Source organism: Xiphophorus maculatus, chromosome 16, assembly GCF_002775205.1.
Source record: "Xiphophorus maculatus strain JP 163 A chromosome 16, X_maculatus-5.0-male, whole genome shotgun sequence".
Taxonomy (NCBI): Eukaryota; Metazoa; Chordata; class Actinopteri; order Cyprinodontiformes; family Poeciliidae; genus Xiphophorus; species Xiphophorus maculatus.
In genome coordinates this window covers 20206877-20231757 of record NC_036458.1, presented here as the reverse complement: position 1 = coordinate 20231757, position 24881 = coordinate 20206877, and the positions used below count along the sequence as shown (strand labels likewise).

General features: G+C 42.0%; 3 protein-coding genes across 6 annotated transcripts in view; 2 read left to right on the top strand and 1 right to left on the bottom strand.

Annotated features, from left to right (window-relative positions):
• Positions 1-2984: 2984 nt before the first annotated feature.
• Positions 2985-4989, top strand: LOC102220713 (retinal cone rhodopsin-sensitive cGMP 3',5'-cyclic phosphodiesterase subunit gamma-like). The gene is made up of 3 exons (XM_005810905.2): positions 2985-3041; positions 3858-4002; positions 4104-4989. The coding sequence occupies exons 2-3, from the start codon at positions 3860-3862 to the stop codon at positions 4219-4221; spliced, it is 261 nt and encodes an 86-aa protein (XP_005810962.1). The 5' UTR covers positions 2985-3041; positions 3858-3859; the 3' UTR covers positions 4222-4989.
• A 4336-nt stretch (positions 4990-9325) lies between these two features.
• LOC102224093 (retinoic acid-induced protein 3-like) lies at positions 9326-14775 on the top strand. Its single transcript, XM_014473248.2, is given in 4 exon segments — positions 9326-9375; positions 9377-10524; positions 13743-13798; positions 13924-14775. Coding segments are annotated over 4 exon segments (1329 nt in total). The 5' UTR covers positions 9326-9340; the 3' UTR covers positions 14014-14775.
• A 2294-nt stretch (positions 14776-17069) lies between these two features.
• The window catches only part of LOC102223834 (RNA binding protein fox-1 homolog 2-like), a 67317-nt gene continuing 59505 nt past the window's right edge, over positions 17070-24881 (bottom strand). For 2 of the 4 annotated variants that reach the window (XM_023349161.1, XM_023349163.1), the window contains exons 10-13: positions 24271-24313; positions 21249-21355; positions 21061-21136; positions 17070-20248 (exon numbers count right to left, since the gene is read on the bottom strand). In XM_023349161.1, coding sequence (XP_023204929.1) covers positions 20204-20248; positions 21061-21136; positions 21249-21355; positions 24271-24313 — 271 coding nt within the window. In that variant the 3' untranslated portion in view covers positions 17070-20203. Of the gene's footprint in view, positions 20249-21060; positions 21137-21248; positions 21356-23748; positions 23792-24270; positions 24314-24881 lie in introns of those variants that run through there. The other 2 variants (XM_023349162.1, XM_023349164.1) reach the window with 2 other exon arrangements.

The following is a 24881-nucleotide window of genomic DNA, read 5'->3' as shown; positions in this document are numbered from 1 at the left end:
TCAGCCCTGACACGTCATTACAGAATCCATGTAAAACAACAGTCAGAGCAAATAGATTTTTATACAACAATCTGTATGTAATAGAGGCCAGCAAAGATTTTCATAGTAGTTGTTAAAACTTCAAATCTCAATGTATTTTGAGATTACGCGTGAATGACTAACAAAAGCAATGGATAATTGTGAAGTAAAAGGAAATGTATACAACATTTCCTCGTTTTTCACAAGTAGAAATCTGAAAGTGTGTTGTGAGTTTGAATTTAGCTCTTCTGAGTCTCAGTCAAATCTTCTGCATATATCTCTACCTGCTTTGCATATTTAGAGACTGAGTTGTTTGCCCATTTTTCTTTGCAAAGCTGCTAAAGCTTAAGGAGGCTATCTTTGAACATCAGAGTAAAAGTCTAGATTGATTCTTAATTGGATTATGACAGAGCCATTTTTGCATATGAAAATATGCTTTGATCCAAGCTATCCTGTTGGGTGAATATTTGACCAAATCTAAAAATCTCCAAGTTTTCCTGACAGAACATTGAGATCATGAGTAAATAAAGCCAAGACATAATCTTCTGACACCAAACTGTTAAGTTTTAACAGCACAAAATCAGAAATTACCTCTAAATTTTAATATTTTTTTTACCCGTTTAAAAAATGCATTTTAAAAAGTGTAGTATTCATACATAGAATTTAATTAGATTAAACTGAACTAAATGAAAACTTACTGTGTGATACTTATGGCATCATTTTAGTGGTTTTACCATTTATTAAAAAGATTTATGATTATCAAATAATTGTAAAAACGTTGAAAAATCAGACGGCTTCTTTCCCCCTGAACATTAAGATCAGTTTTAAACTCTTCTGCAGTCGATGTTATAAGCTGAACAAATACATAATCGTGTCATCTGCATAATGGTTGACCTTTGTTTCTGTTACCCAGTGATGTATGCATACAAATAGACAACAAAGGAGCTAACACACCAAAATTCAAAGATGGTTCAGTTTCTAGGCATAAATGCAAGAAGTTTGACATCTTAAAATATTAAACCTCAACTCCAGTCAGGTTTTAAGCTACATGATGCAACAAGATGTGCTTTCATGTGTTCTGGGCAGGCTTTCCTAAACATGGGAAAATAAAGCAGTCTAAATATACCGTATTTTCCAGACTATAGAACGCACCTTACTATAAGCCACATCTACAAAGTTTCTTTTAAAAAATTGGAAACGTACATATATAAGCCGCACCAGGCTATAAGCCGGTGGTATCTCTGCCACTCTTGGTTTTCCACAAGGACGCAGCAGAGGGAGGGTCCTTAATAAATCTGCTGGATATATTACGGACGCCGAGTTTAAGTGCAGCGGCTATCGATCTGTACTGCCAGATCGATAGCCTTCAACTTAAAAGCTGCATCACATTATCTTCTTCGTGTGGATTCTATGATGAGGGCGCATGAGTTTGAAAGCATTTCTCCGTCGTGCCTGCTGCTAGCATGTGTTTGTTCTAAATGAAAATCACCACTTTCTTCTTTTGATTTCCAAGTTTGACTTCCAATGATTCACTTCCTGCTAAAGAGCCCCCTGCTGGTTGAAGAAAAATCCACAGAAAAGCAGCACCGGGCTATAGGCCGCGTGGTTCAAAGCGTGGGAAAAAAAGTAGAAAAAAATAGTGGCTTATAGTCTGAAAAATACAGCAGTTTTTTTTTTTTGAAAGTTTTTATCTTTACTGGTGTCGATTGTTTATTTTATGCTTTCATATTGAATATAAAGTTGATTTGCACATACGCTGTCCATGCAATCATCCAAGGTTGGGTCATTTTACAAAGAACAATCCCCATCTCTAAAGCTTTAAGTGATGCACCCGAAAAGACTTGCAGCAAATTAATTGCAACGACAATTAATTTGCTACAAATGCCCACCCCACTTTTCAGATCTACATTTCTAAACCCCATATTATTTTTCTTGCACCTCTAGTTGGTCTGTCACTTAAAATTCCAATAATATAGGTAAAATACTGAAGTCTTTGATTGTAATGTGAAAAATATCCCATTGTCAAAGTGAGATTATGTATGTAGCTCATAAAAAACAACAGAATTTGACCAAAGCAGGATAATTAAACAGAATGAAGAATAAAATGAAAGAGGCAATTAACAAATAAAGTAGATAAAATACCAGATCTATTTGGGTCTCATATTCTCCTTCGGTCAAACGCCAAACATGTGACAAAGTACAACGGTTCTGAAAACCGTTAATGTTAATGTGGGGTGCACTTATCAGTTTTGGTAAAAACATCTAGAAATGTCTAACAAGTTTAAAATCTCAGAATCGGACCACATCAGTCAATAATTGTTTCAAATCAAAACATTTAAATGTTTATCCAAACATTTACGGAGCTACTTTTTTTTTCTTTACATTCCTATTGAATTTTGTTTAAATTCCCAAGTTTTAATCCTACTTTTCTCTTTTCTTTATCTTTGTATATTATGTATATACACATAACCTGCATCTTAACTCGAGTCGAGCAAATCTCAATCTCATTGTAATCTGTTGATGACAATGACAAATAAATCTTATCTTATCTTATCTTTTCTCTGCCTGGGGTTCCACAATAAAACCCACAGCCCAGCGCCTCACATGTTTGAGCAGCGGCTCACATGGACGAGGAACGCGAGCGGTTGATTGTCTCCTCTCAGCAGCGCTAAAAGCAGGCGTGCCGCGGTTTAGAGGAGTAAGCCGGATAAAAATCTTTCCAGGTTGATCTCTGACATTGTTTTCCAAGCGGCCAGCACTTCTTCTCCATGCAGGAAGTCAGGGAGGGGCCGGGCAAAGCCATGGAAACAAGGGCAAGGGATGGGGGGGGCGGGGTAGAAGAAGATGCTGGTTTGCTCGAGAAATTTGGCTGACCTCTACCAGCGACCATGTGACTGGTAAGCAGAGGATGTGGGGATTAGGGCTGGAGGTATAAAAGCACAAAGCAGGCAATGTGTCTCAAAGTCAAGGAGAAAAACGAAGAAGCGGTGACCAGAGGCTCTGTGGGACACCTGCAACAACAGGTAGGAGCACACTGGACTGATGCTAGCTTTGTTTCCCAGACTGATGAAAATTTGGAAATAAAAATGTCACAAAATTTGCAAAATAGTCGAGAGGAAAAGGTGACGGCAAAACTTTAAACTAAGGAGATAGAACTAGGTTTACGTTTTTGTTTTGTTTTTTAAACATTTGCTGCTTGAAAAATCTTAAATGTTTTAAACTATACTACCAGAGAACTGAAAAAGGAAGCTGCGTTTGGACTTTTAAAGGCTCAAAGTGAAGCAGATTGACTTGAGAAGCAGCAGATGGCTGATGGTTTGTCCCCACATCACTGAGCCTCCTTAACGAGATCTCTGCAGTATTCTGACGGAGATTCTCCACCGCTATTTACTGATGCAGGTGGTGCTTCTGTTTGAGTTAAATAACAAAATGAAACAGGGGGTGTTTTCACTCCCTAAAGTCTCAGCAGGCAGATAAAGGAGGTTAGAAAGTATCTGAGGTTCTTTGTAAATTCTAAGCATCAAACTTGATAAATAATCAAATGTCATACCAATGCCAAAGTTAGAAAACCAAAACCGATTTAGGGTTCTGCAGGTTGGAGGTCGAGCTTAAAGAGCTAATAAGAAGGTTTGAGGTCAAGAATGTATGTTGCTTTCTGTTTTCACACTGAGAAGAACAATTAGTGGTCTGAGGATTGCAGTTGGATTAGAGCTAATCCATCAGGTTAGCCTAATCTGTAAAATCTGCCCTGATTGGCATTAAGAGTTTGATGGAAACAGGATTACAGCCGGGACAGCAGAAGCCAAAGGCTTAAAATATCTCCCCTTTGTCTTCCTCAGAAATGAACGCCAGTCCACCAGCAGGCAGCGCCCTGTCCCCCGGCAGTACCGCGGGGCCCACTACTCCCAAAAAGGGCCCACCCAAGTTCAAGCAGAGGCAGACTCGCACATTCAAGAGCAAGGCTCCCAAACCAGGCCAGAAGGGGTAAAAAAAAAAAAAAGAAATTGACTGTATTTTTATTTATTTATCGGAAATGACACGAGAAAGCAAATCTGACGGTTTACTACCTTTCTCGCCTTCGGCAGCTTCGGCGACGACATCCCCGGCATGGAGGGTCTCGGCACCGACATCACAGTGGTGTGCCCATGGGAAGCCTTCGGCGACATGGAGCTCAGCGACTTGGCCAAATACGGCATCATCTAAGCCTCCTGCCTTCCTCCACCTCTCCTCCGTCCGCCCCTCTCCACCCGGCCGCCTCTCCGTCTCGGCTCGGCGGGCCGCCATAAGGCTGCCGGCCAACCCCCTAACGCCCTCTCGTCTGACTACCTCATACTTTATTCCACTAAGTGGATATTATTATTTTTATATCATTATTAATATATGATACTGTTTACAGTATATGTACTTGAAATGAGAAGACGAGAAACAAAAACCCAGGAACCTTTTCCCGTCCCAACAGCCAGGTAGAGCAGTTTTCCTCTTCCGCCTCTCTTGTCTCCTCCTTCGGCCTTCCCGCGCGCTCCCTGCCCCTCCGTAACCACGGCAACGGATGCAAGCCAAAAGCTAGCTCGACACTAGCCCCGTATTTAACGCTTGTAGCTGTCTGTTAAACTGTAAATAACGTCTGCTCGGCGTGAACCTTTTTACCTTCCTTTTGTACTTTCCTCCTCTTTTGCGTCGTATGGTGTGTGAATGCGTGTGTAGGTGTGTGTGTGTGTGTTTATTTTGCTCCATGTGACCGAGGTTTTACCTTCAGCACCAAGGAGAGCGTGCAACATGCTAAAGCTACAACGCACTTTCACACGATCATGGAGGATGAACTCCACCTCCCTTTCTTCCTGTCGCTGTCTGAACCCAGTTCCCTCTCAGATAAAATAAAGACAGAAGCTATATGTTTTCCTTCTGTGTTCAGAAAATGTACTGTGAACTGGTGTGTACTGATAGCTGCCAGTAAAGTGTATATTTTCAGCATTTGTGTCGGTCTCTGCTGTTGCTAAAGCTAATATACTGAAAACATCTGTATTAAGTCAGACGTTCAATTGGTTTGGTGGTATGTTAAACTATAAATGTTGGCTTTTTCTTGGAATATAGTAACGATTGAGTCATTTCCCCTGCAAAAGGGTAAGACAGGCTTTTAAGAGAGCAGATTTTAAATAACTATTTTGTTTGTTAAGGGGGGAAAAAGCCATCTGAACTGACCAAGCCTTGTGTGAAAACTGTGTCTACTTGTGAAATCATCACTTAACTGTGGTTAGCCACATTTTCGTTGGGTTAAATTTTACTGGAAATACTCAGACATGATTTCTACCAGACCTCAAGAAATAAATAAGAATGAAAAACGATAACAGAACCTGTCTAATTACACGGAAAAGATTCAAACGTCATAAAAAGAATCAAATATTCCCCTGATCTAAAGAAACTCAAGAAGAGATGGAAAAAACCACAGTCATTGAAATCTGTCAGTCTGGAGACTGTACAGCAGATACATGGAGAAACCATGGAACATTGGTGGACGTTGATCTCAAGAGTGATCAAAATACAGAAATTACTCCAAGACTGCATCAACCACTCATCCAGGAAGTCACAGAAGAACCCCAACCATCTAAACTAATGTTTACTAAAAACCAACAAAGGTTCTTCTCATGTGTAACAAAGACATCTTAATCATCCTTTGGACTTTTGTGAAACTATTCTGTTCACTGAAGAGACAAAAATGTATCTATATGTCTTTTGGCAAAAAAAACCTAAAAGCTTTTCAGACAAAAGAAAATCATGCCAACAGCCAAACATGGCAGTGGCAGTGTGATGGAAGACTTGCAGTATTTGATGGAGCTATGATTTCTGCTCTTCAGGGGGTTATCCAATGGGAGAATGTCAGGACATCAATTTGTCACCTTAAGCCAATGAAAACTTGGGTTTTTGAGAACAGCCAGTGATCAAAACCACATCAACCTCAAAAACAAACAAAAAAAAACTTTGAAGTGATCTAATGAGTCTGGGGTTAAAGATGCAGTGTTCAACAGAGGCTGTCTGAAGAAATACACCACTCCCAACCAAAAACAACCAATCAAGGCCAGGAGAAGGGTCTTGGCATCACAGAAAAACGGTTATCCGCCGTCTTTGGTGAAGGTGGCCATGCTAACAAGCCTTAGCATTCTCAACAGGCTCTGCTAGCTGTGGCGTAGCAGAGAGCACAAGGCGTGTGACTGATGGCACTAAGATGCGCTCAGACTCTGATTAGTTGTCTCATACAATAATGTCATGACAGTGACCGCATCAACAAATATGTAAAAAAAAAAAATTCTCTAAAGGTTACATACTGCAGCTTTAGTTCGGTCAGAACTCTGCACAGTAAAGTGAGACAACATTTGTCCACAAAGACCGACTGATACTTGTACATCCATCCATCCATTTTCTTACACCCTTGCCCCTAGTGGGGTTGGGAGGTGCTGGTGCCTATCTCCAGCTATCGTTCCGGGCGAGAGGTCGCCAGTCTGTCGCAGGCAACACAGAGACAGACAAGACAAACAACCATACACACACACCTAGGGAGAATTTAGAGAGACCAATTAACCTAACAGTCATGGACTGTGGGAGGAAGCCAGAAGACCCGGAGAGAACCCACGCATGCACAGGGAGAACATGCAAACTCCATGCAGAAAGACCTCGGGCCAGGAATCGAACCCAGGACCTTCTTGCTGCAAGGCAACAGTGCTACCAACTGCGCCACTGATACTTGCACAGTAATGCTTCATTTCTGCTGTTGCTTCCAAAAGGGACTCAACCAGAGGTTCATTTTAAAACTTTAAACATAGACCCAATTCGTTTTGATTCCTCAAGTTATCTTTTTCTGATGCTGAAATGTGTTTTCAACATCAGAAAATGTTGAAAACAATTTCAGCATTTAAGTACTGAAACTTAAGTACATTTAAGTTTCCGTACTTGCATGACATAAACATCTGTGAAGGCATAAATAACGCTCAATGATACTGAGGGAATTGGAGCAACATGCAGTGTTATCTGTAAACAGCTCATTTACAGAACATAAGCTGCATCTCACCACATCCTCCTGCTGCTAGCAAGTGAAATCACCTGAACAGGCTGTTTTTGTAATGCACAAAATGACAGTCTTTGATCATAACAACCTGGTAGAGCGCACGTTGCCCTGCAGAAACTAGTAATTACAGCAGCCATGAGCAGGTGGATATGGCCAGCGGCACCATTCGGTTATTCTGTGGCATTTAAAGGCAGCAGAGTTTGTAAAGGATCCATGGGTTCACGGCTAACCGCCCGAACGTCCCGATACTGACATTTCCATCAAGCAGTAGACACTTCCCGGGTTGCCTAACTGCTTTTCTGGCATTAGAGCTAAAGGGTGACTTCAAAAACCGAGTTTAACACGCCCTGAACGAACGAGCGCTGTGCTTGTACAGGCATGAGCTGCAGTGTTTTGCAAGGACTCATGAGAGACAAAAGTCTAAAGGTATTCTCTAGGCTTACTGCAACTCTCCCCAAGGCTAACAAACTGATTTCCAATGTTGTTGTGATTCACCAGTAGCTCAGGCAACGGCTGTGTCCCAGTGACACTGGGGGTGAGTCAGTCGGACTCGCCTTAAAGCCGTTCCTCACTACTCTGTGATTTTCACCCCTCCTGAGCCCGTGTTTCAACACTCAACCCCAGACACTCTGGTTAATCCAGATCGAGCGCCAGCGCCATCAGCAAATGGGATGCAAATTCTGATGGGAAACGGGGTTTGGATGTACGGAGGTGTGACTCCTGCAGCCATTGCCGCTTCCAGGTGTACGAGCCCCACCTGGACTCTGAGGGTGGGACCCGAGCGGGGCAGGTTAGAGAGGAAAGACTGAGTCTGGGTGCAGGTTTCTGTTTTCTGTTGCTGCGAAAGGCAAAACAATCCAGCCTTCGAACGCATGACCTCACCACCTTCGTTTTACTTGGCGTTGGCAGAGATAGGAGCACATAGGATCTGCATGGCTACACACTGAGGAAACTCTACACCAAAGATTTCAAGAGCTCAAAAGGGTAAGTATATTTTATTATAAATTTGTCCAGACTTAAACAGGAATCTGTTCCTACAATTTTAATAAAAACGCTTCAGGAGAGTTTTAGAATTGGACCTGAACAGGATGAAAGCATGGATCCAGTGCAGCGCGCTCCGTGAACATGTTGGATTTTTATTTTCATGCACACTAACACATGCTTAAACTCTTAGCTGCTTATCTATAGCACCCAACTAATCACTTTAATAAAACTCAGGGTTTCCTCAGAATTCAATCAGAAGCCCGAAACAGGACAGTGTCAAGCTAAAATTTAAGATTTGGGCTGGATTAAATCTGCATAAAGGTCATTTCTCTGACAGGCAAACAAAGGCTTCACTTTACAGGCTGAAGGAAGTGGTACTCACCTATCAGGACTGCTCATCTCTGAGCGCCATTCTGACATGCACAGAATATAAATCGCTTGCGTGACAGACCAAATCAAATCAAATTTGATAGGTCAGCAATAAGATCTTAACAGGGGATCTTAAGAAGACAAAAAGAGCATGAAAGGCAGGATCTGCGGATAAAACCTTCAGTTTATAATAACCAATTCCTTCCACGGAATGTGCTCAGTTATAAAATTCAAGATCAGTGTTGAATATCAAACCCAGATTTTTGATTTCGTGAAAGGTACCAGTTCCAAAGTTGACCTTCTGCAAGTACCACTATGACCAAAGATGATTAGGTCAGGTTTTATTTGTCTGACACTGTGGATGATCAATGCTTCCAGCGTTTGATTAAATCAAAATAAGAAAGCAAGAAAAAGGGATTTTACAATTTAATTGAATCAGATTTTTTCTGTGTGGCTATGAAAGAAGATAATGGTGAATGGCATGGGCCCAAGAATTAAGCCTTGAGGCACTCCGGCCAAAAATTGCACCGAGGATGAGACACTCACAGAGGTTCACTGTTATGTAAAATCTGACATAATTCAGACGTAGTTCTTCAGATTAGAGAACCAAATATTGTGGTCCACAGAGTGAACAGAACTTTTGTGGAAGAAAGACGTAAGAGCAGCTAAGGCAACAGAATCTTTTGGGTTCTGTATCCTTGGGATCTGTTGGAGGTTTATTTTTTACTTCTGTCTCAATCTTGGCTGCGTACTGCATTTGTGATCTTGCAGCTCTAGTCTGGGCTCACTCGCTGCTCTGCTTTGTCCTGGCATGTTCGCACACTCCCCGTTCCTGCACTTTGACTGAGAATCCTCTTTCACCTCTGCTGTGCTGCAGACTCTGTTAAGTCCTGTTTTGGACTCCATGGTCTGATGTGCTTTTCTGTTGCAGGAACAAACTGCCACATCGAGAGAGTTGATCAAGAAAGGCCGGGCCCTCCTGTGGATTACTAAAGCCATCATGGCTGTTTCGTATACATCTCTCTTCCCCCTTGTCTTCCTTGTCTATGCCCCTCTCGCATGCCAGTCCCAAAACACCACAATAAGCTCCGCAACCACTCCCTCAAACATTACCTACCTGACAGGTGTGAAAGGCTGTGGAACTGGACTGAATCCAGAGTACAGGTACCTGTGTGACCGCCGGGCGGCATGGGGCATAGTGCTGGAGACCCTTGCCTCTGCAGGCTTCCTATTGAGTATAGGTCTCCTTGTGGGCCTGCTGCTCTGGACCTTGTGCGCCTGCGTGTCTTCTCGGCACAGCCGCAGCGGCACAGTCGGGGGCTCCATACTCTCCGTGTGCATGTTCCTCCTGGCCACAGCTGGCATCTTCGCCATCACCTTCTCCTTCATCATCGGCCTCACCCCCCAGACCTGCCCCACCAGGGTCTTCCTCTTCGGGGTGCTCTTCGCGCTGGCCTTCTCCTGCCTGCTGGCTCGCTGCCTCGCAATGCTGGGCTTCGCTGCCGCTCGAGGCTGGGGGGAACCGGGCGTGGCCTTGGGGCTCTTTGCCGTGCAGGTCATCATCTCCACAGAGTGGCTCATCATCGTCCTGGTGCGGGACCAGAAACCCTGCGAATACAGCCAGACGGAGTTTGCCTTGCTGCAGATCTACGTGCTGTGCCTCTTGCTGATCAGTCTGATTCTGTCCATGCACATCCTGTGCCGCTCCTGCTTCACGCACAGCTACAGCTACACGGGACCCATCAACCAGCAGTGGAGGGCTCAGGCCGCGACGCTCTGCTTCACCCTGCTGCTCTCCGCCTGCATCTGGGTGGTGTGGATCGCCATGCTGACTAGGGGGAACCCCGAGGTGGACCGCCGGCCGGTCTGGGACGACCCGGTGCTGAGCATCGCCTTGGTTGCAAACGGCTGGGCGTTGGTGATCGGGCACGGCCTGTCCCAGGTCGCCTTCTTCTGCAGGGGGGAGGCCACAGCGCAGGAAGTTCCTCTAAACTTTGTAGGCTGGACCAGCCCCAGCGCCGACATTCCCGGACTGGGAAGCCAGAAGGAAGGAAAGGAAAACGGAAGCTTCGAGACAGATGGCGAGAACAGGAGAGGTGAGATGGAGACATGGTTAGAGTTATTCTCAACTGTGATTCTGTTCTCACTCTGTTCAGCAAGTATTTATGTTATTGATGTAGCAGAAACAAAACTCATTACATTTAATAGATTATGAAATCTATTAAATCTACTTGGATCCGTACTGCATGTGTTGTCCTGCAGCTTTAGTCTGGGCTCACTCACCTCAGCTGCACAAAGTCCAAAGCAGCAGGCCTAGAACTTGTTTATAATCCTGCAAATCAAGTGAGATGAAAAGATTTGAACTTAAAATTGCAGCATGTTTATGTTTTTTTTTAATGACCAATTACATATGAATTAAATACTAGTAATAAGGTAAATCACCATTTCAAAAAAATCCCCTTAAGACTCACATATTTCTCTATCGTTAGTAATGTGTCTTAATTCAATTAAACAATAACATCAAACAGTTTAAAGGCTCGAACTAAAATCACAATAATATATATATTTTTTTCTAGTACAGAGGAGATTGAAGTATAATATCCATTTACTAATTTATTGGCATATTAATGATTTTTAAAAAAGCTTATTTTAAAACATGCAGATGTATTAACACCCTTCAAACTTTGTCTCATTACAATGACCAAACTCAGTATATTTCACTGAGATGCAACACAAATTATCACGTGGATACAAAGCGGAACATAATTTTGAAATTGTTTGAAAATCTGAGCAGTGTGGATGTGTGTTTGGCCCACTTTACTTTGATGCCCCAAATAAAATCCAGTGCAACCAGTGCAAACAGAGACAGGACTGATCACATAAAATCCCAATATGAAGTTGCACATGAGGGGTGCAGATTTAAATTGAGGAAATGGTAAAAAGTTAAAGGGTGTAAATACTTTTTAAAGGAACTTTACACAAAAACGATCAAAGAAACTTACTGAACTGAAGCAAATGCAGAAGCTCCAAACATGCGATTCGACAACTTGAGAGAAGAGGGCAGGGGGGAAATCCATAAAATAGTTGGCTTGTAATTTGAATGGCTGGTATTACATACACTTTATGTCATAGCAACAGAATGTTTTACATTTTATATTCTTCTGTCTTGGTGTCTCCAGTAGCAGCAAATCCACAGTCCAAGTTAGAGGAAATGTATGGAACTACTTCCTGCTTGGATTTTCTTGTGTGAATTGAATTACAAAACCCCACAAGTTCTTATTTGAAAAATTTTAAAGTGTTAACGTTTGAAACCAAAGACAAATATTTATGATGTTTCCTGACAATTTTTATATTTAACATAGCCAACTATACAAAATTAACAATTGTGTCAATACTGCAGTTTGCATGCTACCCAATCACCCCTTGTTTTCTCCTACATACCCAGTAAAGCCAGGATCTGCTAACTGGCCCGTTTCCCCGTTCTCACACTCCTGATTTAAATAAGTAGGTCATCAACAGGCTTCTGTGGAAATCAGTGTCAGTCTAAGGAGATAATGTATTCATTTGAATCAGTGGTATTGAACCGTGGACACATGGAAAACACATAGAACGCCTGCTGTAGACTGAAAGCTCAGGTCACTTCACATTCAGAGGTTTGCCAACAAGTTTCTTAATTCAAGATATTTTATGTTTGCCGTCTCTAGAGGTCAGAACATAATTTGTTTACCTTCAGTGGTAGAACATAAACAAAGTTATTTCTGGCTCTCAGGAAGTTCCCACAAGGTTCTACCACTGTAACATGCATCAATGTAGTAACCACGCCCACTTCAAAACTTCTAACAGTAATTATGGGACACTATATAAGAAAAATGTTCTGTCCAGATGAACAGGCTGGACAGAACTGTTCATCTGTTGCATTTGTCAAAATATCTACAGCCAAATATTTAGTTGCTCCTCTGGGCCTGCATGTGGTGATGGAACCAAATTGCTGAAATCCACAAAAAATAAATAAACGTTGCATCTGATGTGGTTGGGGATGAGTGTTAGCTTAGATTTGCAGTGTTTCCCAACCCTTGTCCTCAAGGCAACATTGCTCTGTATGTTTCAGAGGTTTTCTTCAAGAAAAGCCTGTTAATCAGAGAAACACCTGAAGCATGCAAGGAAGAGAGCCTTAATGACCGGGGTTGGGAAACACTGGGTTAGAGGTCAGGCTATGACATCATCATCATTTGCCAATAGTTGGTGTCAAATATTAGCCAACTGTGCAGAAATCCAAGGGATTAAAAAAAGCTAATTAATAGATTTTTTGGGGGAAATGTATAAAATGCAAAACAGTCATTAATTATATAAATATTTTGGGGCCCAAGCACACTGCCCTGGTGAGCCTCTGCTAAAATATGGCTCTGTGTAAATCCGTAGCAATGGGATTGTTACCCTTTATTCTCTATGATCAGGATGAAAAACTGCAGATTGGACATGTTTACTGTTTTTTTTTAAGAAACTCCACACATTTTTCCATACGAGCTCCAAATTTTTCATACCCTTGATTTAACATATTTTACTCCATTTACCTAAGTGTTTTTTAACAGTAAGTGGAATTTTTTTTATTTGGACAACACCAATCAACCCCTTCTTCTCGCAGCTTTTTGTAGGTTTCCACTGGTATTTTGATAATTTATCTCTGGTGATGAGTTCATAGTTTTGAAATTCAGAAATCCTCATTGCCATCATCTTAATCTTTAGCTCTTTCCACAGATTCTCTCTCAAATTCTGTCAAAACTCTGGTTAGGTTGCTCCAAAATAGACAGTGGAAACTGTCCAAATTAACAGTCTCTTCTGACTGGTAAAATAAAAAGAGAATAATAAGTAAATAAAAAGTGAATCCAGGTCCAGACCTGGTCAATACAGCGTTCAGTCTTTTCCCTTCCAGATTCTGAGAGAACCTTCTCCCTGCACTGGGCTGCTGCTGTGAATGGTTGTCATCCTCATGCGAATGCAAATAGCCCTACCTGTGGTAGCATTTATGGCATGATTATGATTTATAACATATAGAACATATTGAATATGAAAATATCTGCCATGAAAAAGCAAAGAGCTATTTTGTACTGGGAGACGCTAAATCTGAGTGTATGTGAGTGTTTATGGGGAAATAAATTTTTCTGCTGATAAAAAACTGCAAGAAACAGAGCAAAGATTGAGTCTGGTCAGGTGAATGTGCCATCATTTTTGCTCAGGTCACACTATGTATCTTTATGATGAACTGCAAACGCTGACCTGATTCTTCCCAAACTGCATCATGTCTTCCCCCCCTCAGGCAGGAGAGCTGAGCCAGCGCTGCGATCCCCCTACGAGTCAGGCTTCTCCATGACGGTAAAAAAAAGAAAAAGGAAAACATTCTCCACATTTCCACCCTGAGACTTTCTACCTCAGCAGCTCAGCAATGCAATAAACTTAATGAACACACCGCTTACCCAGAGCATCACTGTGTCTTTCAGGAGATCGACCCCAACAAGGATTACACCATCCCTCGCCCTCAGACCACCAACTTCAATCAACCCTATGATGAATACTACGGAGAAGAATAAAGATACAGAAAATCCACCGCAAGACCAAAAGGTCATGGACCTCCATATGTGCAAATGTAAATATTGTTGGTGTTTTGTTTCGTAAGATGAAATGCTTCTGTAAGTGAAATGGGAATCAGACGTCTGACATGCCGAGGTTGGGATGGAGAGCAGAGGAAGTGAGTCTCTGTCGATATATGTGGTCATGTTCTGTTCTGATCAGAGATGTATATAAAAGCCCCCCGAGGCGATAAAGGAGGCGTGAAACCATCACAGCGACGGTGCCAAATGCCGCTGAGGAGAGCGAGTTGTCAGAGAGGAGAAAGGCCAATGGATGAGATGAAAACGTTGGGTGGGATCTGAGAGACGGGATGAGACGAGACGGAAAGGACGACAGGACTGAGTTACATCCTCTCGTTGAGATTTACAGTTTTGCTGTTCTGTGGTTGTTCCTGCACAAGGTAGATTAAGTAGACGTGCACTCATTGCATTTTTAAAAAGCCTGACCTGTTGATGACGAATCTTTTTTTTTTTTTGGCTGAAAGTTGCTAAATATAGTGAAAAAGTCACTAACTTGGCAACAGTGGGGAGACTATTGTTAAATGGTGGATGAGATCGGTGTCACTTGTACCGTCCGTTTGGCAATCGCCCAAAATTAAGAAAATTGTGGCAGATTTCAGGGTGAAGCCCTGAAATTAAGATTACACAGAAAGATGTCTATCGATACGTTGCAGTTTCTATAGCATATAAAATATTTTGTCAATAAAAAGTTATTTCACAGAGGCTCAGTTTCTTGCACTATGATTATGCATACAGGCTCAGATGCGATCATTAATAAGGTAATTCAATTCAAGAAGTGAAAGCCATTTAATATAACTGAAATATAGGCCGATTGACATTTCAAACATTTAAGTCTTATTGGCTTATAGCTAATGAAAACAATTACATTTCTCAGAAAATAATAACAAAGCACTTAATTAAGAGGCCCAGTGTACAGTGCAGCTGCTGTACAGCAAGACAAACCTTCCAGTAAAAACCTGATCTCATGTCATTTCAGTTTCTGAGAAACTTAATTTTGGTCTTTCATTAGCTTTACACCATAATCATAAAAAATAACAGCAACTAACACTTGGAGGGGGAAAAATCGGTGAGTAATGAAACAAGTTTTACTGGGTTTTTTTCTCCAATCACTTGCATCCTCTCACACTGTAGTGTCACAGTTTGACCACCAGATGGCGACATACAGGCATTTCGGGGTTTTGTCGCATGACTGACAGAAAATTTCATCATAGCTTCCAACTAAAGCAGCATGCAGGGTGATTTAAATTAAATAATCGCATTTTTCCCTCCACTGAGAACCGCGGTGATTTATCCCACACGAGGGCCAGCTCCTAACCTCAATAAACCCCAATCACGGCCCACCTCTTCTTTGTCAGACGCTCTTCAATCTATTCTTCCAATTACCCCGACTTCAATTATTCCGAAAAGCACGTGCCATCAAATTGGCAATTGGCCTCTCGTGCATTAGAGCAATTAGCAAGTATATGAGGTTTCCTGCCACATCCAACCCATTTACGGCCATTGGCTCCGCATGCAATTAAAGCTCGTTCCAGATTGCTTCCCCCTTGGCAGCGATGAGGAAAAAGTTTGGAGCCGCTTGTCGCTCGGAGGATTTCGGTCCGGGGGAGCACAAGCGGAGGCGGGAGCGCCTCTGCAAGGCGAGCCGGCCGCTGTAATCCAGAGCAATTGCTTCTTCCATCAATCATCTTGGCTCGCGGAAGCTGCGGTTCCCCATTTTCTGACGGAGAACCCAAAGACTGTACTCAAGTAAAAGTAGCACTAATTCAACATGTTGTTTCATTCAAGTAAAACTGAAATTACTGGCGTAAAAATAAAGTTCGTAAAAAAAAAAACAACAACAACAAAAAGCTACTCAAGTTAGTGTAATATTTTTAAAATGACGTAATTGGGCAGACAAATAAAGTGCAAAAATATTTTAAGAACTAGAATGAGAAATGTACATAAACATAAAATATAATCGCCAAATATTTCAGTTGCGATACTTCATATTGTTACTCAAGCAAAAGTAAAAAAATAAAATAAAATCCAGTGTTGTAAAACTATTTCTAAAAAGTATTTCCGCTTCCCCCCAAAAGTCACTAAAATAATTGTAGCCAGTTGCTGCTCACCGCAGTTAAGTTTTCTAATTAAGTCTGTTACTGTAACAGACTTTAACAAAACCTGTTTTTTTGTCTTTAAAGATAAATTTGCACTTCACTTTGATAGACAGAAAAGCTAGCTAGCTAGCGTTTATTAGCAGCTAGTTCTCGTTAGCCTCGAGTCAGAGCATAGTAAAGGTTTGACTGCAACTGCGTGCGACTCAAAATGACAAAGGTCCAGCGAGAGACAACAAAAAAAACAAAACAAAAACTAGAAATACAAAATTAAGTCAAATCATCCTTCAAAACCAAATTAAATTTTTTAAAATACATTTGACATTTTGAGGATTTTAATACGAATTTAAGACTTTTTAACGACACACGAACGGCCTAAATGATCTGAAACACTCCATTACAGTCTATTATGTCCCGGTCTATCACATAAAATCTACAGGTGCACCGATTGCTGTGTTCTGGCCGATCATGATTTTGAAAAAGTCTGACTTAGAGATAGTTTTTTTTCCCCTCTGAAAAGTTGCTAAATATAGTAAATAAGTTGGCGACAAAGGAGTTACTATAGTTACCTGAGCATACGCAGGCATAACCTGGTGATCTGCCAGTCAAATGTCTCAAGTCTTGGCAAAGCAAAAGGGGTCAGAGGTTAATTTTCAGACCTTTCCTGAGGTAGATAAGATCGATTTCACGTGCAAGTATTGGCCGATCTACCAAAATGAAGGAAATCTGTGCCGATCAATCTGCGCACCCCTAATGAAATCACAATATAGATTGAAGTTTGCCATTGCGATGTGACGAAACGCAAGAAAAACCTGGAGATGTGTGAATATTTCTGCAAGGCGATGCGAGGGACAACCAAAAACTACATGTGAGAGAAGACATGAGAGCATTCGAAGACCAGCATAAAAACCAAACAGTTTATTTATTATATACATTCAATAATAATGAAGAGAATAAACAGAAGGCAGACACAAGGCTGGCAAAAATGAAACATCATGAGAAAATACACTTATTTACTTTCACTTATTTAAAAAAAATCACTTGGATAAATGAGCTTTTAAGAGCATGTGACATAGAAAACAAACCTTCACATGCAATTCAAACCCGTTTATTAACTGCTGTACACGGACTCCCACTGAGCTGGCTGGCTGGATAGGAGAACTTTTGCTTCCTTCGCATCAATCGGTAAAAAATTTTTAACGCTTTCCAAATACAATTTTCCCCCATTAGCAGATATGAGAACAAGCAAAACACCTCATGCCCCCGAAACAAGCACCCGTCGGCTGGGGGGGGGATCCCTCCGTGTGCCGGAATCCGACCTCGGATGAGTTGGAGCCGAATTGAACTATTCATCCAAAACGACTGGACGTTCACCATGACGACGGAGGTACAGGCGAGAGATCCTCCCCACCAGACTAACGCGGAGCGCTCCTGTCGCCTCCCGCTGAGCCTTAAACACTTCACCCCGCACCTTCCCCAACATTCCTCGTCAGTCGCGTCGCAGCGCATCACGTCGCAAAAGCTCTCCCCGCTTCCTGCGCCGTAAACACTCCCGTCCTCCTCCAGCACTAGGATTTGAATTCATGCACAAACAATAAAAAAAAAAAACAACAAAAAAAACAAGACTGACATCTTTCCTCTCTCGCAAGAGCATGCATAGCAACACTTCTGATAATACTTGTAAGGAACAGAAAGACAAAAAAAAAAAAAAGAGAGGTAATGCTCGTCAAGAAATACTCGTTGGACCTACTGCACACGGTTTTCACAATCATACGAGAAAAACAGAAAACACGGCACATCACGCGTCGCGCTGGTACCAATCCTACGGAACGCCAGCAGGGTCAAATACACGTCAACATGTTGCGTTACTTTGACAAGTAAGCAACGTGGAAACAACGTGTAAAGCAAATGATGTACATGAGTCGAATACGTCAAAAAGTCACGTAAACAACACGTTGTGCTGTTGATGTGATGTTAACACATACTTTGCGTGTGATGTTTTGATTCGTACTCAACGTGTAAACATTGCGTACTTTATACGTTATGGCGTCGAAGGAATGCGGAATGTTCAGACGTACACGACCCTCCCGAAGTTCCGTATCCTCCCCCCCCCCCCCCCCCGCTGTAAATCTGTCAGCCAATGATTGACGGGCGCCGCTTCTCGCCTTCGCCGTCCACGTGCCGTTTCATCGTTCACGAAACGTGGACGGCGTTGGACCCATTTCTACCTGCTCCGATTTCCTTCGTCTACACGTCCAACGCTGTGTTTGTGTGTCCCCCCCCTCCCCCCCAACAACATACAAAAAATAAACCTCAATAAGTTAAGGGTGAGAAGCAAATTCAAATCATGTTCACTGCAACCTTTCAACACTATTGTCGTTTTTGCCTCAATGACGTTTCTCCCCTCCCGAGGTACAGCTGCGAACCGCTGGGTAAGATATTGCAAAAGCAAAATCCCTTAAAAAACAACAACAGAAAAAACAACAGAGAAGAAATACATCAGGACCAAAAAAATTTAAATATGCGGCCTTTAAACAAAAAAAAGAAGAAAGAAATCTTTGGAACCTCAAAAAAAGAAAGGCAAATAATAGCGAGATTCATGGAGGGGGTGCGGAAGTGGTAAGTCAGTCGTTTCCATGACGCCTTCAGAGTCACCAAAAGTAAAACCACAACATGATGAATTTTAAACTAAACTAGTTGATGAAATCCTATTTTTTTTGTGTTGTTTTTCCTACTTCATTATATTACTGTGATCTCTACATGCTGCTGGATTGGAACTGCAGTGTAAAAAAACAGAAAGAAGAAAGAAGGAACAGAACCGAATCGTTTCCCTCGTAGCTGCTCCCGCTTTTCCTTTGAGTCCCGTCGCATCCATGTCCGTCCGATCCGCTCGTTCGCCGCAGCTGGAATGTCTTGACGGTTTGGGACACAAAAATGTACAGAGTCCGTTTTTTTTTTTTGTGTGTTTTTTTTTTTTTTGTGACTTTTTTGGAAGAAGCAAAATAAAGTATCAAGAGCGAGGCGCCAAACCTTCGTAACGAACTGGGATCGCGTCCGCTGGAGAAAATAATCATCTCTGTTGGAGTTGTAAACCAAACAACTGAGGTAATGCAGAAAAACGTATCTTTCCTTGTCACGTTCAAACGTATCGGAGGATTGATTATCTCGTCTTTTTGAGTTTTCTCGAGTACACTGAATTGAAATGACAAAGAAGGCAGTGGGATATATAGTTCGAAGCAGTGGTTTCCATCATTGAAATGAAATGAAGAATAAAAGAAAATCCTACATCCTGAAGCCAGTACTTGGTTTCATCCATTTTTTCTCTCTCATTATTGTTTGAACTGTTAAGCCAGAAAAGATGGATGCAGGAGATCTATGTGTGTCATTGTAAATGTAGTGTTTAAAAACAAAAAAAGTACCTTTGTACATTAATGCTGTGGCAGTTCAGAGTCGCAGTTCAGTCCAACACCGGGAGAGAAAACGTTACACTTGGTGCTGAATGTAGCTGTGGGTTTAAGTGGGTCGGGTCAGGTCTTACAGGGCAGCTCGTATGGGGAGGAAAATAAAGAAATAAAAAAGATTTGTAGTGTTTCAGAGGTCGCTCTCCGCCTGGGTCCCATAGTTGTGTTTTCCCTCTTGAAATAATCCCAAATGCTCTGAAGTTCAAACCAGCAGCAGGCTCCAGCTGCGTACGCGGGAGACGCTCATCATGGCAGGTTTTTTTGTTTTATTTTGTTTTTTTTTCCCCCCGTCTTTTACCCCCCACTGGTTTCATGTCGGCGACAGAAAAAATTACAGGCAGAGTTTGGTTTCGGTGATGTGGCAACGACCACACAAAATAAAAAAAAAGAAAGAAAAAAAGACAGAGAGGAAAAAATAAAACAGGAAAGAAAAAAAAAAGGTAAGAAGTGAGCTGTCGCTAGTATAGTCTGCCTGCAGATAAAATGGAGGGGAGGCTCCTGCCAAAAACACGGAGCTTCAGAGGGAGTTTTGGAGAGAAGTGGAATTCCTCGGATGGGTTTTTGTTTTTTGTGGCTTTAGTAAGGAGCAAACCTACTGTATCCTGCCCGGTATAAACTAGCCTGGAAGACAGAGGACAGACAAAAACAACAAAATTAGACCCTTACAGAAATGTCTACATTTATTTGAATCTTTACAAGTTGCTGAAAATGTTCTGTTTCAACATTCCAGAGTCCATTTGTTCCACTATTCTGTTAGATTCCATTGTGGTAACGGGCTGTCTTAAAAAATAAAATAAATAAAATAAACTATACCTATTTGATATAACCTCAACTTTTAGTTTAGTTCCAGCAGTAAAACAATATGAATGGCCAAAACTAATTTCAAAATGGTCCCTTGTTGTTTAATTTTTGAATAATATGATGTTGCTGTTGGAGGTCCTTTCCCAGATTTGGTTGTTTCGTGCCTTAAAAGGAATCTCGTCCGCCACTCCATTTCATCGAACTGATGAAGGCGCAGCGCTTTCGAACGAATCCTGAAAAATTAACTTTTGTTTTCAAAGTTAGTAAAAGCTTTAAGTGAAAATTTAGCTTCGCTATTAGCACATTAGCAGAAGTGTGCCCTCCACAGCTATTATCTATTAGGTAGGTAGCGATCAACATTCTAGAGAATGTGCAACGAAGCTGCTGTTTACAACACAGTCACGCTAACTATGCTAATTGCTAACCTACGAAGGTAATGGAAGAAAATCTTATGTTGTTTGTAGGACTGTCGGCTCACACCGGGTGACAAAGAATCACTCACAGCAGGACGGGAAACAAGAGAAAGTTCTTAACGAGAAAATTGTATTGGCAAATCCAAACTTTACAAAAACTGGGTACCAGAAAGTGGCAATAAATCTCTGATTTTCTCATCTTAGAGATGTAACCCTTACCATGGCTCCCACTCCGTAGGCAGCAGCAGCTGGAGTTAAAGCGTGGTACGGATCTGTAGTGTATACCCGCCCATAACTGAATAAAAAACAAAAACAAAACAAAGGTTAGAACGTTAATAATTTTCAATCTTCATCCAAGGATAAGCCAGTCCTCGGTCACGCAGTGCAGCCTTCAGGGCCGGCCTCACCTGTCACTGTAGGCGGCAGCTGCGGCTGTTGCTCCGGTTACGGCAGCAGGCTGGGCGTAGCGATATGCGGCGGCGGCGGCGGCCGCGGCAGCAGCAGGATAGCCTCCCTGGAGACACACACACATACACACACACCACTAACTGGCATGGCTCCGAGGAGGAAACGGCTACTGTACACAGGTGATATCATTAGGGGGAAAAAAACAAAAACTAAAGGATTTTATCCCATAAAAGCCTCACTGTATCCTAAAAATAACTATATACAACAAAACTTAGAACAGAAAAAAACAAAGAGCACAATGTGTCAGTGTGAGACAGAGGAAGAGACAGAGGACACTGGAGTGTCAGGATTACTGTATTACCACTAAAGGGAAGGAGGGAAAAAAGGTGGAAGACAGAATGTTCTGCTCAGGGAACAAAGCAAAACTCTGTGCAGAGGAGACAAAGGACTCAAATGATGAAGAGAAAAACAGTCTAATGGTGGCTAAACATAACGCTGATGATGATGTGGATCAGATTCATGTTTACAACAAACTGTGTTCTGTCAGAGGGATTTAGGACAAATAAAGAGATAAAAGAAAAGATGGAAAACCAAGTGGGAACACACTCACACAGGCCCAGACAGACAAAATCATCCCTCTGCACCGAGACTCCATGCATGACCCAGAATTACAATTCAGAGTTTAACAAGAAAAAAAACAAACAGCAACAAACACCCCCACTGCATTTGAACCTGAGGTGAATGTGAGATCAGCAAAGCCGAAAAGAAACACCAGATCGTTCTCTGAGGCTCCTGTAGCAGCAGCAGAAAGAGCAGGAGGAGGAGGGTGGGGTTATTAATGGGAGGGAGTGGGACTCTCAAGGCGGGGGGCAGCAATGTAGTAGGCCCACATGCACCAGCTGATCAGCGCATGCTTGGCTTATTATCCTGGCAGGGGGTCAATTCAGGAAGAACACATGCTCTCCGCTTCAACCTTGAGGCAGAAGGCTTAAAGAGAATCTCGCTAGCTAACATCGCTAAACCAAACCACAGATCTCTAAATGGACAGACGCCACTGGTTAAGTGGGGGGAAAAAAAAGAATAAAAGATGCCTGAGCTGTGTTTGTAACACAGCTATAATTGTTTTGGGGGAGGAAAATAAAAAACCGTGAACAGTTCCTGGTCACAGTTGTTGCACAGAGGCTGCAGTTTCGGATGTGGCATGAAATGGACCGCCGATATCCACGGACGCTAGGAAAGCCCACGAGGAGTTAAATTAGGCAAATACTTGAGACTCAACTCTAAGAAATGCTTGTATTTTAATAGTTAAAACAGCAAATGTGTATTATTATGCATTATGCGCACAGCAAAAGCCGTCTTAGCACCGCCACAGAAGCCAATATCTACACTTTTCCTTATTTTCGCTCTTGGGGGTTCAGCTAATCAGTGTCCAAGAAAATAAGTGCAGCTCCTGGTTTGGCTGCTTTGCAAATCCTGTGTCGAGTAGCGTTATCGCAGATTTCAGATACAGACCAATATAGTCCAATACTCATATTTCGTCTGATATCGGACCGATTTCCGATATGAGTATCGGATCAGGACGCTCCTGGCTCAAAGGTGCTGAAAGAAGACTGAAGCGCTCTGCATGGTGGAGCCCAACTGCTGAGTTTAGTTCACATTGTCGTTGCTTCGTGACAAAAATTGCATGTCAACAGTTCAGCTTGGGTTCGACCCGTTAGCGCCAGGTCAGGCGTGTCCAAAGTGTGGCCCAGCGACCATTTGTGGCCCTTGAAATTACTTTGCTTGACCTCTTTATCACAAGTCAAGAATAGTAAGAATTTGGCCAACTAAATGAAAAGGTTGAAGCAAATAAGGCAACAGTTGAAAGCCCTTTAATGCTATACTGCTTTCCTAAAAAATTTATTTGTTTATTTATTAGGTCTAAAAAAACAAATAAAATAAAATAAGTTGCCAGTTTGGACACAACTGTGCTAGACGTACTCAGTAGTACAACTGGTGATTTTGTGAAAATAATTTTTTGTAATATGGATTTTATTTTATTTTTTTTTACTTTTACCGCTGATTAAAAAGAACTCAGATAAAAATATTTGCATTAAAATTTCTTTTACAAAAACTGAGACCAGCACTGTAACTCTAATGCAGGTATAAAAAAACCTCCGAGCGTAAATGAAGGATAAAATCAGGTTTTTGCCAACGGGAAGATCGAATAATGAAAATTTTATTTCCTGAACAACCAACAGGTTCTCTTTTGAACAGCTTGTGACATATAGTAGTAGTAGTTTAGTGAACAAACAAAAAGTTCCCCTTTTTCCACAACTGGAAAGATTCAGTGAGTTAGTAGAAGAAAAATTAAAAAAATAAAGCAAAACTCCAAAGCATTTTTCTCAACAACTAGAAGACGACATGTTCCAGATCAGATCAGAGGATGATTCTTAAGATCAGAGGAGGTAGTAAAGTCAAACAATGCACACTGGAGGTTCGATGGTGAGGTGACCCTACCTGAGGCAATCTGGGACTAAGGACTGAGTCCTGTAACACTAGTCTATAGAGAGAACAGAAACAGCCGTTGTCAACCTGGATACACACACACTCACACACGCCTACACACGCTCTCAAACACTGATGCACACCGCAGCATCCGCCCACAAAGCAGCCTTTATAGTGGTGGTTCAGATCCTCCCTACTATGATTAAGATGGTCTCGTTTTTTTTCTTAATCAGCTTGCGTTATTTTTAAACCCAGACAGATCTGTGTGTGTGTGTTTGTGCGTGTGTCGGTGTTTTTTAACTACAGACAACAAAAACCCTCCAGCATGAAGTATCTTGCAAATTATTGATGCGTTTGAGCAGCTTCACCATCATACAGGCGGCTCTGTGCGGCGCATGACTGAATGCACATGCAGAATCACCCCAAGAGGGAAAAGGACAAAAAAAAACAAAAAAAAAAAAACAAGAGAGCAGAAAGAAGGCCGTGAAGGCAGGGACAGAGATGACGTGTTGTTTCGGAAGTGAGTTTACTTACATATAAGTCTGCAGCTCCGTAAAACCCATCCTGATACACCACGCTGAGAGCAGGGGGAGCGAGGAGGGGGGCGGACATGGCAGATGTACAGAGAAGACGGGGGAAGCGGAGTGGGAAGGTACAGGAGGGGAGGGTGTGGTGGAGTGGAAGGAGGGGTGCAAACGGAGTGGTGCACAGTCCCCCAAAAAACCCCAAGGTGGATGAGGATCACAACACAGCATAAACAAAGAGAGGGAACAGAGAGGAGAAAAAACAGAGAACAAAAAAAGTGTTATTTCACACCCATGCAGCATGCAGAGGAAATACAACTTCCACTTAAGCTCCACGAGTGCAGCTGGAAAAATGTTGACGTTTCACGCCCAGGGCAGGGCCGGCCCAAACATTTTTAGGGCCCTAAGCGGGTTTTCATTTGAGGGCCCCATCAATACCAACATGTCAACACCAAATGATTTATTATTCCTAAGCTACTCTATGTGTGTGACATACCCGTAATCATTAGCATAATTTGTAATCATCTTACATAATGCCAGCGTTGTCAGGGCTATTAAAGCTGCAGCATGTAACTTTTATAATAATTTTAATATTTTTACATATTTGTTAAAGTTATATCT